The 17,275-nt window shown below is 35.4% G+C and overlaps 3 protein-coding genes across 5 annotated transcripts; 1 reads left to right on the top strand and 2 right to left on the bottom strand.

Annotated features, from left to right (window-relative positions):
* Positions 1–41: 41 nt before the first annotated feature.
* On the bottom strand, positions 42–15,323 carry LOC115879204 (ATPase family AAA domain-containing protein 5). The gene is made up of 5 exons (XM_030895896.1): positions 13,600–15,323; positions 12,933–13,541; positions 8,745–8,881; positions 7,584–8,688; positions 42–354 (listed from the first exon to the last, which is right to left on the bottom strand). Exons 1-5 carry the CDS (start codon positions 15,186–15,188, stop codon positions 96–98), a joined length of 3,699 nt encoding a protein of 1,232 aa, XP_030751756.1. The 5' UTR covers positions 15,189–15,323; the 3' UTR covers positions 42–95.
* A 322-nt stretch (positions 15,324–15,645) lies between these two features.
* LOC115879313 (tRNA-splicing endonuclease subunit Sen34) lies at positions 15,646–16,706 on the top strand. Of its 3 annotated transcripts, XM_030896080.1 has the most exons (3): positions 15,646–16,279; positions 16,349–16,504; positions 16,569–16,706. In XM_030896080.1, the coding sequence occupies exons 1-2, from the start codon at positions 15,730–15,732 to the stop codon at positions 16,495–16,497; spliced, it is 699 nt and encodes a 232-aa protein (XP_030751940.1). In that variant the 5' UTR covers positions 15,646–15,729; the 3' UTR covers positions 16,498–16,504; positions 16,569–16,706. The 3 variants fall into 3 exon arrangements, with proteins under 3 accessions (XP_030751940.1, XP_030751938.1, XP_030751939.1); XM_030896078.1 differs by having other exon boundaries at positions 15,646–16,504; XM_030896079.1 differs by having other exon boundaries at positions 15,646–16,497; positions 16,569–16,654.
* LOC115879315 lies at positions 16,518–17,220 on the bottom strand. The gene is made up of 3 exons (XM_030896083.1): positions 17,060–17,220; positions 16,819–17,001; positions 16,518–16,763 (listed from the first exon to the last, which is right to left on the bottom strand). The coding sequence occupies exons 1-3, from the start codon at positions 17,189–17,191 to the stop codon at positions 16,563–16,565; spliced, it is 516 nt and encodes a 171-aa protein (XP_030751943.1). The 5' UTR covers positions 17,192–17,220; the 3' UTR covers positions 16,518–16,562.
* Between the last annotated feature and the right edge of the window lie 55 nt (positions 17,221–17,275).

Raw genomic sequence — 17,275 nt, 5'->3', positions numbered from 1 at the left:
TATTATATTATAAGAAGCAAAATACAAAATAAAATAAACTTTTTCTTAAAAACCAATATATTATAAATAAAAATTAAATGTATAAAGAAATAAGGTTACAATTGCTTCTTTAATGCTAATACATTACAACACGATTTTATTCTATTACTATTAAAATCTATATCAAAATCTTGTAAGTAATGCCTAAATCTATTTCTCCTTTTTGTATTTGTGGATGATCTCAGTTCTTCTGTACGAGCCACGTGTCGTAAATTCGGTAAGTAGTCTAAAGCCACTGCCTGACGATCTAATACATTACATGAAGGCACCATCTGCTTTAAAAAGTTTTCACACGCATGCTGTTTACCTCTCCACCTTAAAAATATAATACATTAATAAAATTACATATTATTGTTAATACTTTTTTTTTAATCAATGTATCTATGTATAGTAGAGATGGGCAGAAAATCGCAAACTGCGATTTAATCGCATCGATTGTAAATTCGCAATCGCAACCTGCGATCCCCTTTCATAGTAAACTGCGAGTTGCGATTGAAATATCTATCTGCCGACTTTTGATTTTTATGCAACCAATATTACTTCAGTTGCGAGTTGCGATCGCAGCCCCCAACACTGCGATTTTCGATTAAGGCATCGACAAGCATACGACGTCTAGCGCAATTCGCAGTCTAGACTAAATCGCAAAATCACATTGCCAGTTACAATTGGCAACTGCCAGTTGTGATCGCGGTTCCCACCACTGCGATTTTCGATTTTTGAAATCACATTAGCAGTTACAATTCGCAACTGAAGTAATATTTGTCTAGCAACTGAATCCCTGTCATTGGGCGCGTTCAGGGAACACAGCCGCTGACATTCAGCGTAAAATTTCGCTGACCAGCAGCTTACGATATTCCCTAAACGGCACAAAGCAGCAGAAAGAACAAGAAACAGTAGCTGTCTCATGCGATCTCTGTCTACTGTAAAAATTTGAGAGAAATATAAATAAATCGTCTTCGTCAAATCGGTCTATAATCGATCTTTAGTCTTTAGAATAAAAATTATTTTGAAAAAAGAATTATTATTATTGGCTGATCATTTAATAATTGAAAATATATTATATTATTATTTGACAATACAGTATTAAACATTAAATTTCTAAAAAATAACGGTTTATAAAAATAATTTTACCTATACACGTAAACAAAACAACTTATAACGGGAACTGGCAGTTCGACCAAGTCACCTTTTACGCATTTTTTTTTCGATGGTATATGATACAAATAAAATTACTGAAGGTGTAAATACCCTACAATAAAAAAACGATGTCAGGGGTGATGTGGAGGTGAAGATTGCTGTTACTTTATAAGTAAACTTATATTAGTATAGGGAATATTATCGATCGTTATTTCTAAGCCAATTAGGCGCAATTTTTTTTCGATCAGACGGTATTATAATTACACTCAAAAGTTATTTATGCTGATTTAGATTTTTTTCAGAAAGTAGTATTTTTTCATAATTTCATTGTATTTAGAAAATTCGACATGAGATGAAAATCAAGTTGAATTTTCTTTATTTCTTTAACTTCTTCGATCTCTATTTACAAGTCGAACGTTTTAGATTAACCTACTGCTTTGTAACTTTTTTGGCAACAAATATCTCCTATTTTTTAAAGATTCGATTAACTACGATTGACTACAAACTTCAACAAACCATAAAAAGTAAACAATAAACGAATAAACTGAGAAAATTAAAGTTACTTTTAGTTATTTTACATTAGTTGACCACAGATAAGAAAATAGATTAAGGCTGACTTATCTAAGCCTAAATATTTATCGCTGAGAATTTTGTACAGCGACTGACTGTTGCTGTTCGTCAGAATGGACCGTTTAGGAAAATCGCTTACTCAGCCACTCAGCGGCTGACCGTCCCTGAATGCGCCCATTCTTATGAAGCGTTGGAAACTATGCTTAGGTGTAGCGTAATATATAATTTATTAGCTTAAATTTTGATAATTATACATGATTTTTTATATAATAATATTTGAATATAGTTTGATTTATAATAGGTATATTATATGGATTGAAAATGTTTAAAAAATCTTGTTTTCGGTTATAACTAATTATATTTGTTGCTCTCAGATATAATTCAGATCGTTTAGATTTAAATAATAGGATTGTTAACAAAGCCTTATTCCTTTTTTCCAAGGTCGAATTTGTTCTAATATAGTATAATTACTTATTATTTTTAGAGTTTTTTATAATTTATTTTAAGTGTTATATATCTATATTATTTTGTCTATTATAGAGTAGATGAATTAATAGCAACATTTGAATTTAATTAAAAAATTAATCATAAGCACAGTTTTTTAGATTCAAATTATAAAAATTATCTATTTTTATTCTTTATTAACCGGAAGACATACTGCCATTACTCGCTGACGAGTATTTGACACGCATCAGAAGATGGTCACGCAAGGCGTTTTCTTTCATGAGCCTTTCTGGCAACCGGAAGACATAGATTATGGTAAAAAACCTCTTAATATTGGGCACTTTTTTCAGCCATTCTTATTTATAATATTTTGTTGTATGTTATCTTTACAGCGTGCGGAGTACCAATTTAACAATATTAAAATCGCAATCGCAGTTTTGCTCATCTCTAATGTCTAGTTTTAAGTAACAAATGTAATTATTGTTGCGAGCCGGTGTGGACTCGACCTAACCTCACAATATGGCCCGCCCTCGGATGACCTTAACATCGCATAGACACCGCAATGATTCATTCGTTCGAGAAGAATCGAGACCCACTAGAATGGACTCGTACATACGAGAACATTCGAAAACCTTCTCTATGCGCCTAACGATCTTTGGACTATTCTAGATTTCTTTTACCTGTCGGTATAAAAGCCGGCGGCAGTGGCCTAGAGAGGGCAGTTATAAATATACCAGTGCAGTTGACGCGCGAAAATTCAAAAATAAATTCTTAGTTATAAATCGTTTGTAAATAGTTCTATAAGTCTTTTATCGTTATTGTTTTTGTTAATTAGTGTTAAATAAATAGTGTTTAAATAAATTGTGACGTTCTATCCACACGGAACCGACGAAAAACGTAACAATTGGTGTCAAGTGTGGCGTGTGTGATAGAGTAGGAAAATAAAAAGACAGACAGTGGCTCCGAAAAAATTGTTGAAAGACTTGAAAGTGTCGGAATTAAAATGCGTACTGGAAGAGAGGGAATGCGAAACAGATGGAAAGAAAAGCATTTTACAAGCCAGACTGAGAGACGTTTTGATTGAGGAAGGTGAGGATCCTGACACATTTTGCTTTGAGCTGGAAGGTGACCTTGACTCGTGCTTACAAAAATTAGACGCCAACTTGAACAATTTGAATAGTAAAATAACTGACTTGGAAGTTAATTTAGAAGATAAGATCGCAGAAAATTCTAAAGACATACAGGCCAGCTTCAATAATAAAATATTGAATTTAGAACAAAGTTTATACAACAAGATAACAGAAAACTCCAAGGAATTAGAAGAAAAGATAATAGATACACAAGACAAAATAGCACAGATTGAGGACGATGTTAACAGAAAAATCGAAATTTTAAAAGAAGAAATAGCGAAGTCAAATTCACCAAAATGTCAAGAAACATCGGAGGGACCGAAACTAGTCGAAAATAGGTATGCCTCAAAATCAGTTATAAAACCTCCACAGTTTGACGGAAAAACCGCTTGGGCCAATTATTTTTGCCAGTTTGAGGCCGCTGCGAGAGCGAACGGATGGACAATCGCTGAAAAGGCTACCGCTTTGACTGTCGCACTGCGAGGAGATGCGACTGATATCCTGCAGACACTGTCACCATCGGAACAGGGAGATTATCAGCAATTGGTACGACATTTAGAAATGAGGTACGGCCAAGCTCATTTGGAACATGTCTATCATTCCCAGCTAAAAAATCGCATTCAAAAGTCAAATGAGTCTCTGCAGGAGTTTGAAGCCGACGTAGCCCGCCTCGTTCGCCTTGCGTACCCTGCTATGCCCGAAAATGTTATGGAGCGCTTAAAAGTACAGGCTTTTATTGATGGTTTATGTGACAACGAGACAAGGCAAACACTTCTTTTAGCTCATCCAACGCATTTGGGAGATGCCCTAGCACGTGCCCTGGAATTTGAGGCCGCGAAAGAATGCTCTAGGTCTCTAGGATTTGTACGGGCTGTTGAGGAGAGTTCCGACGATTCCAAAGTGGAAAGGATTGTGCGGAAAGTACTGGATCAGTATATGAGTAAGAAGGGGGGACCGATTCGCTGTTGGAATTGCGGACAGATGGGAAATCGTTGCAAAGAAGAGAAAGAAGTGAAAGTCTTAAGGACGACTGTGGTTGGTGATAGTTGGCAAACCGAAGATCTTGCAAATGACCAAATCAGTGATCCAGAGTTGGGCTTGGTGATTAACTGGAAAAACGCGGACCAGAGACCAACGTGGGAGGAAGTTTGCAGATATTCGCCGAACGTGAAGTCGTACTGGTCCCAGTGGAATTCATTGGTAATAGATAACGGATTACTTCGCCGTGTGATTGTGAGACCAGAGGGACAAGAAGAGAGAAGGCAGATCTTCATTCCAAAGAAGAGGGTCCCGAAGTCTTGGCGGAAGTTCACAATGGAACCAGCGGTGGACATCTTGTGTTACCAAGACACTTGGCAAGCTGCGTGAACGGTTCTACTGGGTGAACTGCAAAGAAGATGTGAGGGCCTGGTGTAAGAAATGTGACATTTGCGCAGCCATTAATGGGCCACAAAAGCGTGGTAAAGCCCCTATGCGCCAGTACAATGTTGGTAGTCCCTTCGAACGAATAGCGATCGACGTGGCTGGTCCTTTCCCGGAGACGAACGATGGCAACAAATACATTGTGGTAGTAATGGATTACTTCAGCAAATGGGTCGAGGCCTACGCGTTGCCAAATCAAGAAGCGTCCACGATTGCTGATGCCCTTGTTAAAGAATGGATCTGCAGGTTTGGTGTTCCCATGGAGCTTCATTCAGATCAGGGAAGAAACTTTGAGTCCAATCTGTTCCAAGGCGTCTGTGAAGTCCTGAACATCCGCAAGACCAGGACGACTGCTCTACATCCACAATCCGATGGGATGGTTGAACGCATGAACAGAACTATCAACCGTTATCTGGCCAAAGTAGTCTCTGACCACCAAAGAGACTGGGACAAATTTCTTCACCTGTTCCTGTTGGCCTACCGTTCATCCGTCCAAGAATCTACAGGGCAAACTCCAGCCAGCATCGTTATGGGACGGGAAGTGCGCCTACCCTGTGATCTGAAATTTGGTTGCCGACCGGGAGAAGAAGTCGCCGGAGAAGATTATGTCCACACACTACGTCAAAGGATGGACGACATTCATCAGAGAGTCCGCCTAAATATTCAAAGTGCTAGTGACCGAATGAAGGAACACTACGACATTCAAGCTGAGCATGGAGGATACCAACCAGGGAAGTTGGTGTGGCTATATAACCCGCAGAGACGTCGTGGGTTATCTCCGAAGCTACAATCCTCGTGGGAAGGGCCATACGAAGTCATGGATAGAATTAATGACGTCGTATACCGTATCAGAAAATTGCCAAAAGGAAAACCGAGGGTAGTCCATTTCAACCGTTTGAGCCCCTACCAAGGCGAAATAGAAGATCGTGCTGGGACCGTGAGAACCTGCAGCTTTGATCCCCCTGATTCGGAGATGTCCTTTGACGATTTCATGGCCCGATACAACAGCAGTGAGAAGGCTCGCTATGGTGTAACCAAAGAAGATCAACGAGACCTCTTTTCCGTGCCTCCTGATTATTCGCTCGCTCATTGTGTGGCTCGAGATTTGCGGATGTCCAGAGGAATCGCTGCGACGTTCAATGAGAAGTTTGGGCGTGTCGGAGAACTACGCCGACAGGATCCAGAGGTTGGAAGCGTCTTGAGGCTAACCGACAATGCACATGGTCAAGCAAGGCACATCTTCTACCTGGTCACCAAGGAATGGTCCCCGAGTAAGCCGACTTATCTCAATCTATGGAAGACCCTGATTGAACTGAGAGAAGCCCTGCTAAACAACAACATTGCACGATTAGCCATTCCGAAGCTGGCGTGTGGACTCGATGGTTTGAGTTGGCGTACAATCCGGAACATGATTGAAGTCTTGTTCAGATTTACGGGAATCGAGATCCTCGTTTGCTGCTACAACCCAAAGCTGAGATCGGGAGAGAAAACTGTAGACTGCTATTTCTACCAGACTTCGCAATGTACCAGGGGCCAGCTTTGCAAATACCGTCATTCACCGTATACATCTCGGGACGAGCATGTGCCTAAGAAGGGGGCAGTGTTGCGAGCCGGTGTGGACTCGACCTAACCTCACAATATGGCCCGCCCTCGGATGACCTTAACATCGCATAGACACCGCAATGATTCATTCGTTCGAGAAGAATCGAGACCCACTAGAATGGACTCGTACATACGAGAACATTCGAAAACCTTCTCTATGCGCCTAACGATCTTTGGACTATTCTAGATTTCTTTTACCTGTCGGTATAAAAGCCGGCGGCAGTGGCCTAGAGAGGGCAGTTATAAATATACCAGTGCAGTTGACGCGCGAAAATTCAAAAATAAATTCTTAGTTATAAATCGTTTGTAAATAGTTCTATAAGTCTTTTATCGTTATTGTTTTTGTTAATTAGTGTTAAATAAATAGTGTTTAAATAAATTGTGACTTTCTATCCACACGGAACCGACGAAAAACGTAACATTATTGTACTATTATTTTTTTATTTTATTATTATTGACATGTGTGTATATGTACGGTTAAAGTCCGATGTCCGGTTAATGTCGACATTAACAGTTGTCGAGAAAACAATAAGCATATTTTCGGATAGTCAAGCCCTGTTGAAAGCGCTTGAGGAAACGAAAAGCACGTCTATGACGATTCTTCATTGTAGAAAACTACTCAATTTATTAGGAGATAAGAACAAAGTGTCGCTAATAGGGATACCGGGACATGTCGGCCAAGAGGGAAACGAATGTGCTGACTCCGTCGCTAAAACAGGTGCAGGTTCGCCATTCGTGGATCCAGAACCGACAATTAGCGTTCCAAAAAACTTCACAAGAGACAGGCTTTGTGAATGGGTTAGGAGTACGACGTTTCGGGACTGGAATGACAGTCTCAAAATAGAACATGCCGAGAAAATCCTAGCTGGGCCATCCAAACGCAAGACAGGAGAACTCTTAAAGGCTGGTAGGAATGGAACGCGTACACTCACTGCAGTATACACGCGTCACTGCCGGCTGAGATCACACCTACAGAGGATGAGACTAGTGAAAGACAGAATGCCGACTCTGTATGGAAGTTGACGAAACAAGAACCACGTTATGTATACCTGCCCCGCTGGGAGCAGGATCAGGTTTGAGGTGTTTGGCAAAACCATGCTAGATCTATCAGACCTAGGAGACATATCACCATCAGACATAACAGCCTAAGTTAAAAGCTTGGGTCTTGAGGGTGAAATTTAATACTCCTTTTGTGTTAAAAAGCTTTTAGTGAATACAAATACAATACTATTAACTTACCTTCTTTCTAGTGTAGTAGGTACTGCAGCACTTATTCCATAATTTGAATTGTACCTTACTTGATATTCTTCAATATAACTGTTTATTAAAGTGTGTGTCATGTCATGTATTAAGTCAACAGATTCATGGATATCTTCTTTTCTATCAGTCAATTCTAAAGAGTCTTTTACAGTATGATACCAGGTATTTTCCAGGGGTCCTTTAGTACAATAATGTGCAGCGTTATATAGTTCATCAGTTAAAACACATGAGTCATACAGATTTAAAAGTAAAGGTATATTAATTTGTGTTTCTGAAGAGTCATTCGCAGTCTCTTTTTTACTAACTTCTTCACAGTCTGGTTCATCTCTGTGAAGCCTTTCTGAATACAGATTAAAATTAAAAATATTTGGTACATTCCACCATATTTTTCCAAGGTCAAATAAGTACGGTATTTTAAATTGTTTATTTTGTTTGAAAATTTCAAAACTCCCAAGACATTGTGAATGAACAAACCCATTCTCATCGTCATCGTTGCCAGCATCTAAATTAATTTCATCATCCTGAATTTTTAAGTCATTTCCAAATGTTGAGTTATTAGTAAAAACAGAATTTCTGTCAAGTTGACCACCAGACTGACACCAATACTGAAGGGACAATAGTGTCTTTCTAATATCGCCATTATTATAATCCAGAAAATTTCCCACATCATTTTTATCCAATAATATCCCTTCCACGAGGCACACAATTTGCAACCAAACTCCCAAAACTTCCTTGTATAGTGGCATAAAAGAAATACTCTCATACTGACTTAAAAACCTTTGCACATGTTCTGGCCCGCTGTCTGTAGTGGTTAAAATGATTGGCCTCTTGCTTGTTGTTATAAGTTGACCTAAAGAATTTAAGAATCCTTCATCCTGATCAAAAACCAAGTCAATGTCTTCTACCAAAAGAATACACATTTTCTTTGAATCATCTTTTTCATCATTAGATAATCCATTTGTTTTTTTGGTTTTTGACTTTGATTCATTATCAGCATTCACAAAGCCTGCTAAAGCATTTTTTGAACTCTTTCTTACTTGATGGGACTGGGTGGCTTCACGTAGTTCTTGCAGTAACCTCTTTCCTAAAATAATAGAAAACTTAAAAACGAAATTATTGTCTAATATTTCTGTATTTTACCTGTACGTTTGCTAGATGCATTAACTTCCAAAACATTAAATCCTAATTCAGCTGCGATACTAAAAACGGCAGTTGTTTTACCACTTCCACATGGGCCCACAAGCACGACCACATTGCCAGGTAATCTTGTGCTATCTCTAAATAAAATTAATTAGTAAAAAAAAGGCCTTAGGACCAATTAAAGTCTATACTCTACACAGTTCCATAAAATAAAACAGACAGTATTAACAAGATGATAATTTTCCTAAATTAACACTATTAAAATTAGAGATAATAATGTTCTTTTAAATAATATCCTACATCAAATTTAGTAATTTAGAACAATACCTATTTAATATAAGGTCTGACTGCGGCTTACATTTCTTAAATATTCTGTTATTTAAAATATTTTATTGTAAAATGTAACATGCTAAACAATGTACAATGTACTAAACAGCGTCCAGTTGGCTTGGAAATGAACGTCGATGACATTCCTCATGTAATTTTACATATTGAATGACAGCGACATTTCATAGCCATCGCTGGCGCCGTTTTTTTCGATCATACAGTACTACAACCCAGGGAGTCAAATATCTCTAAATAAGAATATTTAATGGCACGACCGACCTACGCTCAACGGATATTTTGTTTTATTGAAATTAGTAAAATGGCGGTCCAAAATTCCGGACGCGCCCGCTCAAGGGTTAACCATCAATATTGTATTAAGTTACGGTAAATATGTATCTAACTTTCTTTTACTCTCTTTTTCAGGATGGTATAATTTTCAAGTTATAATTTATTCAAAAACAATAATGGCAGATTTTACGAAATTAAAACTGTATATTACATTTTTAAAGATATACCAATAAGCATCAAAGGGCGTGCAGAATTTATGAATATGCGATATAGCACTATATGCGCATCTAAGATCCCAGTACTATGAAATGGTTTTAAGATTTGTCTAAAAATGGGGGGTCGAAAGATCTTGAAATAGCAATATCTCATGAGAGTATAAAAACGGGAAACAACGAGGGAACAATAAGTGTTTTCGATTATGAAAAAATTGTAAAGAAAGATATCGAACAAAATTGGTCAAAATTGATAATTATGTGTAGAGTGTCATTGTGATTAAGGAGTTAATTGTAGTTTCAATAAATTATCTGTTTGATCATGTTTAAATTAAGGACCCACGGAATCCGTAACAATATTGTGTCCTTTTAAATAATTAACATGTTTAAGCTATATAAAGTCAGAAAATTCGTTTAGAAATTTAAGTGCGTTGTTATTGTAGACCGAATCAGTAGAGTTCTCGCATGTAAATATGAACCCATCTTGCTTGCGTTTAGAGGTTTCGCCGATTCATAAGCGTGGGCTTAAATATTTTTATTCAAATGGTACAGTCTTGGTGCATTTCAGTTCATTTTAAAACTTCCGAACGCAGCGCTCGATACGGCAGAAATTAGTGCCGGGTATAAAGTATTCCACGAAGTCCCATTACCGTTTATGTCGATCGCATTGAAATAATATTAACATCGTGGTTTCATCATAATATTTAAGTATTTGATTTTTTACTAGTGCAGTTATTGAAACTATAAAACACTCAGGTACGAGGTTTGTGTGATGTAACTGATGTTACTGTTTCGAGTAAAAAAAATTAAGTGACGCCCTGTTAAGTTGTGACCATTGAAGGGGTGGCTGCAATAACCAGGCAGCTCCACTTTAATACATTTGTGGGAAATCGAAAAAGAGTTGCTCGGTCCTTGCTGCAAACCCATTGTAAGACAGCTCTAACTAACGTCGCCATTTATGTACTGTTACATTGAGAGAACTGATTGTTACAGGAAACGATCGGACAATTTTTTTAAAGGGTAATTCATTAAAAATCTCATTTCGAAAAAAGGTGGAGCTGCCTGGTTATTGCAGCTACGACCCCTTCAATTTCAAATGTTAATAAAATTGGCGAAAAAATGTTAACGCGTAAAGGAGGGCGTAATTAGGGCGTTGTTGAGTGCAATAACATTCAATAACTTAACTTACCCGGATATTCAACACTCCTGAATTGTGATGGGAAAAACCGATTAATTTCAATAATCGAGTACTCGAGTATCAAGCGATTGCAATAACCGAATGATGACTCGAGCGATATATCACTCGTATTAAAAAATACGGTTTTCACCCGTCCGTCGCATGTTGTAAGTACTCGTTAACGCCAAGCGCCAAGCAGTAAGTTGCGTGCGCAGGGAACATATTCTTTCGGTAATGAACGGCAAGTAGTAAGCAGCGACCGATTCGCTTGATCGCTTGATTTAGTTTATTTCGCAGCATTGTCGATGTAGGTCGTAAAATGTTGTCCCTCAGATACGTAACGGATAAATATACTGGGTGCGTCTCAAAAGTGGTTCACCCCTATAACTTTTCTTTTTTTCAGATGAAACAACGAGATTTGGTATGTTAGTATATAACATAAATTAGGATTGATTGACATATTGAATTGTTTTCGGTCACTTCCGGTTTCACCGGAAATGACTACAGCTTATTTTTAAATGGCACCGTCGGTATTTTTTTACTTTATTCGGTAGAAAATGATACTCTGAATAGAATGACATATCACATGTCAACTTTTGACACTTTCGCATATGGTTTATTTGAAATTGTAACATGCGGTTCATAACGACAATTTGACTCGAAGTACCAAGTGTGTGGTATCAAATTATTCGTAAAAAAAATCTTTTTAGAAATATGCTAATGAGCCACCCTCGTTCCATTTGAAAAAAATTGAGATATGATCAAAAATACGATTTGGGCATCTTTAACGGGCCAGGACAAGGACAAGACACTAAAAACATTAGACGATCAAATCTATTATTCCAAGGCTCCTTGATTAAAAATTAGTGTTTTTAACACAGTCGTGGCACTCTAGATTGAATTTTAAAATACAATTTGTTTTTGAGCGAATATGTCAAAAGTTGACATATGATACGTCATTCTATTTAGAATGTCATTTTCTATCGAATAAAGTAAAAAAATACCGAGGGTGCCATTTAAAAATCAAAAATTGTAGTCATTTCCGGTGAAACAGGAAGTAACAGAAAACAATTGAATACGTCAATCAATCCTAACTTATGTCATATACTAATATACCAAATCTCATTTTTTTTATCTAAAAAAATAAAAAAGTTATAGGGGTGAGCCACTTTTGAGACGCACCCGGTATATACGGCGTCGTATTAATTTGCTACCTGCAATGTATGTAGAAAATTCGCTCGGCTTTTTATCGAGTATGTCATATTAAAATCGGATTTCAATTTATTTCATTCTAGGATCGCTTGCGTTTGTCGCTTGGTACTCGTCACTTGCATCGCTCGTTCATAATCGAGCGATGTCGGTTAATAATCGATTCAATATCAATTATCCCATCACTACTCCCGAAACAAGATTTTATAGCTTATGTGTAAAGTATAAACTAAGAACGGGGCTTTATGTTATATATTTTATGTTTGCTATTTGTAATGAAGCAAGTCAATAAATAATTGTTATTTTGATTATCATATTATTTTATGTCTTTACACCACTAGCAACGCTTAACGCTTCGTCCTACGTGGGAGACAAAAGCGAGCGGGCGACACGTGCGACGACAGAGGGCGATGAGAGTGACTCGCGCGACATATTTCAATCGCCTCCGATGCCGCTTCAGTCGCGCGCATCTCCTACCCAGAACAGCTTCGTAAGAAAACGTTGTTTGATAAATACACGTCGCTCGTACCGCCCGAATCGTGCGCTTTTGTCTCCCACCTAGGACGAAGCGTTAGACCTCTTGAATTTAGCATGCGGACTCAGAGTCCGCGCGCGACCCTTTCACGTAACAAATAAAGCGCGACCTCCGAAAGGTTAATTTGATAATTCATTTGATACTGTGGGCATTTATTGTTTTCAATAGTAGATATATTATACCGTATGATCGAATAAAAACGGCGTCCAGTTGGCTTGGAAATGACGATCGATGACATTTCCCATATAATTTTACATATAAAATGACAGCGATCTTCATTTCATAGCCATCGCTCACGCCGTTTTTATTCGATCATACGGTATAATTTTATGTTAATTACTATAAAAAATTATACTTCATTATTGATTTCCCTTAATAACTTAACCAATAATTATTATTTGACCATAATATTAATTAATTTAAAAATATGTATAACCTACCTGCTGTCACAGTCTGTTGATTCAAAATCTGATTCACTATTATAACCATTTTTCTTTTTTGCTTTGGCATTTATTTCATCACTGTAATTCATCCATATTTCTAACCATTTTCTTAAACTAGTAATTCCTGTGTGATTTCCTAGAATCTCTTCTGAGGAGTTTGGCTTATATTTCTCTGTCCATAGTTTGTCCTCGACATCCTGTAAAACTATTTTAGTGTCCTGGTCAATATTATTTTTACTACTTCTTTTAAGTTTCTGTTTAGATTTTTTAGAAGATCCATGTCCTGTTGATTTATATAAAGGAGTATTTCTATTTTTTTCATTGATGTATCTAAATACTTTATAAACAGGATAGTCTGAATTCTCTAGTTTAATTTTATTCAAGATTTTTTTCAAATTCGGTTTAGTGCCAGATGTGATTGAAAAACTTAATTTGGGAAAATCATTTTTTGTTATCAGATCTTGGCAATTAAATCTATAGGAATTATCAAATGCAGAGTATTCTGATAACTTTAATAATGGTTTAGATAATCTCCAAAATGAATGATCACATTTTTGTTGGATGTGGCTTACTCTAGGAAAAATATCATATTCAATTTCTAACATACTAAAAGAAAAAAGAAGATAAAATATTATGGATAGAATTTTATAAATTATTAACGCACTTTATTTCCTTTTTAGGGGCTTTTTTTAAAGAATCAGGAACGCCACTCATTAAAAATTGTTTTCGTGCTTCAACAGTTTCAGGATCTGCCTTTGGCTTTGGGACCACCTTTAGAAAGACCGGAGCTAATTTAGTGACTTTTGTTGATAATGTCTCACAATCGCTATCTGACAATATCTTAATTTCATTATCAGAATCAGTCGTCCTTATATCCTTTACATTATTTGTTTTTGTAAGTGATTCCCTTTTTTGTCTTTGCAAATTAATCTTCCTTGGTGTACTCTTAACTAAAGTTTTAATTTTTCCATTTACTAAATCAGATTTTCTTTGACTGTTAGTTTTATCTGGTAATTCACAGTAATTCACTGCATATCTAGCGGACCTCAATTTTCTCTCTGAGGTCTCAGTTTTTAGTTGATCTTTTTCTGTATGTTTTCCTTTTTTAAATTTATTTTCACTTGAATTTAAAGAAATATTTTCAGCTGTTACAGATACTGTTTCTTTGGATTTAGTCTTTCTAGTGACCTTACTAGAAAGTGACTTATTGCAATCTTGTTGTTTAGAATTTTTTTGTGATTCTTCTTCTAATATAGTTTTCTTTGAAGAGCATAAGGACTTTCTCTTTTTCGTACTGTCAGGTGTAAACATTTTAATTTTAATAATATTTTTTTGGCCAGAACTTGAACATCCTATAGGTTCATCAAATATGTCAATTTTTCCATCTTTTTTTACAACGTCTACAAAATCTGTTAAACTGTTTTGATTTATAGTTTTACACTTTATGTTTATGTTAATATTTCCTTCATTAATACCAGTCAAATTGCTTACTTTGCTATTCGTAATTAACATACTGCTATCATTACTATTTTCTGATTCAGATGAGCTAATCTTTTTAACTTTCTTTTGGTAAACCTTACTATGATGATTTTCTATATCATTATTAGAATTATTGGTAATTTGTAACATATTTTTTAATCTTTTAGCCCTTTTTTTCAATTTATGATTTATACAATGTTCAACTTCCTCCTCTTCTCTTTTACGTTTCGTAGCGCCCTTTTCATCAGCCCATTCTTTAAACAATTTCTTTCGCAAAAGCAGATTTTCACATTTCTCTTTAGTAGGAGAAGCAGTCATAGGAATTATTTTACCTTTAGAATTTTGACCAATCACATTATTTCGACTATTCATTAGAAATTGAAAAGCATTGATAGATTGCTCTTCTTTAGGTATTCTTTCTTTTTCACTTGAATCAATAATTTTACTGTCTTCACTTATCAAATTATTGGTGTCATTAGATTCCGGTAAAAGAGATGTACTGCTTAATTCTTCATTACTATTATTTGGTGAAACTAGAGATAAATTATGTGAGAATAATTGCGTAACATCTCTTACAAGTGGATCGCTGACTTTCCTCCTTTTTTTTCTTTTACAAGCTTTTTTACCAGCATTACTCTGCTCAATATTATTTTCTTCGTTTGATTGTTGACTACTTGTTACAATGTTTACATTTTTATCTTTAGAAATTTTCTTAGATTCTGAAGATTCTGTAGACTTTTCTGGGCTCGTAAAATAATCTCTTATATTCTTCATTCTTAAGTTTAATATTTGTATTTCTTACTTTTCTTAAGAATAATTTATTTTATTAAAGAATACTACCTAAAATACATTATGTAAAATACAAAATACAAATCTCATCAGGCGCCAAAATTTGATACATTTGTGAGGTTCGAATATTCCGCCTTCTTCATTTGTACAAAAGTTTTACGGCATACTCCGCCAGGACTACTTGGTCAAGTAATAGAATATCCCATATAGATATCTAATCCCCTTTTAATTAATTAACAACGTTCGCATGCGGGTGAGCGAGTCTGACGGTCCCATACCATGATTCGATAACAAAATGGAAAAAACGTAATAGAATGGATTAATGTAATCATATTCAAATGTAATCAAAGTTAACGCCCATAGATACCGTTTAAAATAATTTAAAGACAATTTTAAAAGAAGAAATTTTATATGTCATTTGTCATTTGTAGAAATATTCCATGTTCGTTTTGTGAGGTTAGCATTTAAAATTTAAATGATTGGTGATTTGTGATTGATTTTTATACATTTTTTAAATTAATAGATTATGATCAAGCTAATTCATATAAATGGTGATATTTTAATTTATGATGTAGAAAGTTGGACCGCCCTAAGGAAAGATTACAGAATTATTGGTCAGATAATTGGAAGTACATCTTTTATACCATCTTTACCAATGAAATTACTACCAGAGGAAGTCTTACTATTATTAAAGAAAAACTTAGCTATTGTACATGAAGGACCCAGTCATATTATTAATAATAAATCCGAATCAAATGAGTTTGAGGAAAGTTTTTTAAAAGCTCAGCAGGTCAAATATAGAGACATTAGAAAAGCACAATTAGATGTAGTTATAGATAAAATAGTTGACAAAAGAAATCAAGTAGGTGATAAACGATCTAAGGAAGAAATATTTGAGGAGGAGCTTAATAAATCATGTATAATAACACGAGAAAATATGTTATGGCCAATTTTTTTAGAAGGGGATACTACTAATTATAGTTTGGTGCCAAAGGAGAAAATGTTCGCCTTGTCATCTTCATTAAAATCTAATGTTTATATGGATCTTTGGGAAAAAGGTTACTACATAACAAACGGTGAGAAATTTGGTGGAGATTTTTTGGTTTACTTTGGAGACCCGATAGCATATCATGCTATATTTATAGTAAAATGTGTTGATGGAATAGCAAATATTAGCCCCATTGAACTGATTGCATTTGGTAGATTAGGAGTTGCAGTAAAAAAAAGAGCTGTTTTAGCAACTTTCACAGAAGGGAAAGTAGCATATTTAACTATTAACTGGATAGACGCTTAAGTATGAAGTAATATAAAAAATATTAAGCATATAAATTTTTAATATAACCGTGATTTCTCTATAATTTACAGGTCACAACAAGACATTGATCTAGCAAAAGTACAGAAGACAGACAGCCAATTATATACCATAAAACCAGTCATAATGATTTGACGTTTTTGGAAATGAAAGCCATCAAGAAATATTCTTGTTATAAATACTACTATTTCCAATAATATTATTACAGTGTAAAGGCATAAAAAGGGCATAAAGAAGATTGGATTGTCCTAGAAAAGAGAGTTAATTGTAATAATTAAAAAATATAAAGTAGGATTAACTAACCGTGAATAATCCAATCAGTAAAAATAAGTAATATTCTGTTGACAAAACCAAACATATAAGTTTAAAGTCTCTTTCTGCTTCGGCTGTTATTATTTTCTCATTTTTAATTCTTTCTCTTGACAAATATCTCGGTAAAGTAGGTCCACATTTGATAATTCTTAAAATATCAAATAAACTCAACCCCTAAATACAAATATCAGTTTAAAACAATAACTATATTTTAAATTATTCAATTACTTACAACACCTAAAATTCCTAACACACCAACATATATTGGAGCTATAGCCAGGGCAGGATTGGAACAAATATTGTTCACAAAAACTTTATTTTTTCTTACTAATGGCCCTATTACTGTATAAAAGGGAATTTTCATTATTTTCAGTTCTGCTTAAAATAAACATTATCACATTACTTATTAACGAAAATAGAGATATGTATATCTAACTGACAATTTTGA

Source organism: Sitophilus oryzae, unplaced genomic scaffold (assembly GCF_002938485.1).
Source record: "Sitophilus oryzae breed Bouriz unplaced genomic scaffold, Soryzae_2.0 scaffold_1576_pilon_pilon, whole genome shotgun sequence".
NCBI classification, from domain to species: Eukaryota; Metazoa; Arthropoda; class Insecta; order Coleoptera; family Curculionidae; genus Sitophilus; species Sitophilus oryzae.
This window is presented reverse-complemented; position numbering and strand designations above follow the sequence as displayed.

Coding starts and splice junctions, on each gene's coding strand:
- LOC115879204 (XM_030895896.1), bottom strand. CDS start 15,188: ATGAAGAATATAAGAGATTATTTTACGAGCCCAGAAAAGTCTACAGAA. Junction 8,689..8,744: donor TGCATCTAGCAAACGTACAG/GTAAAATACAGA, acceptor CTATTATTTTAG/GAAAGAGGTTACTGCAAGAA. Junction 355..7,583: donor CCTACTACACTAGAAAGAAG/GTAAGTTAATAG, acceptor TATATTTTTAAG/GTGGAGAGGTAAACAGCATG.
- LOC115879313 (XM_030896078.1), top strand. CDS start 15,730: ATGATCAAGCTAATTCATATAAATGGTGATATTTTAATTTATGATGTA.
- LOC115879315 (XM_030896083.1), bottom strand. CDS start 17,191: ATGAAAATTCCCTTTTATACAGTAATAGGGCCATTAGTAAGAAAAAAT. Junction 17,002..17,059: donor TGTTAGGAATTTTAGGTGTT/GTAAGTAATTGA, acceptor ATTTGTATTTAG/GGGTTGAGTTTATTTGATAT. Junction 16,764..16,818: donor TACTGATTGGATTATTCACG/GTTAGTTAATCC, acceptor TCTCTTTTCTAG/GACAATCCAATCTTCTTTAT.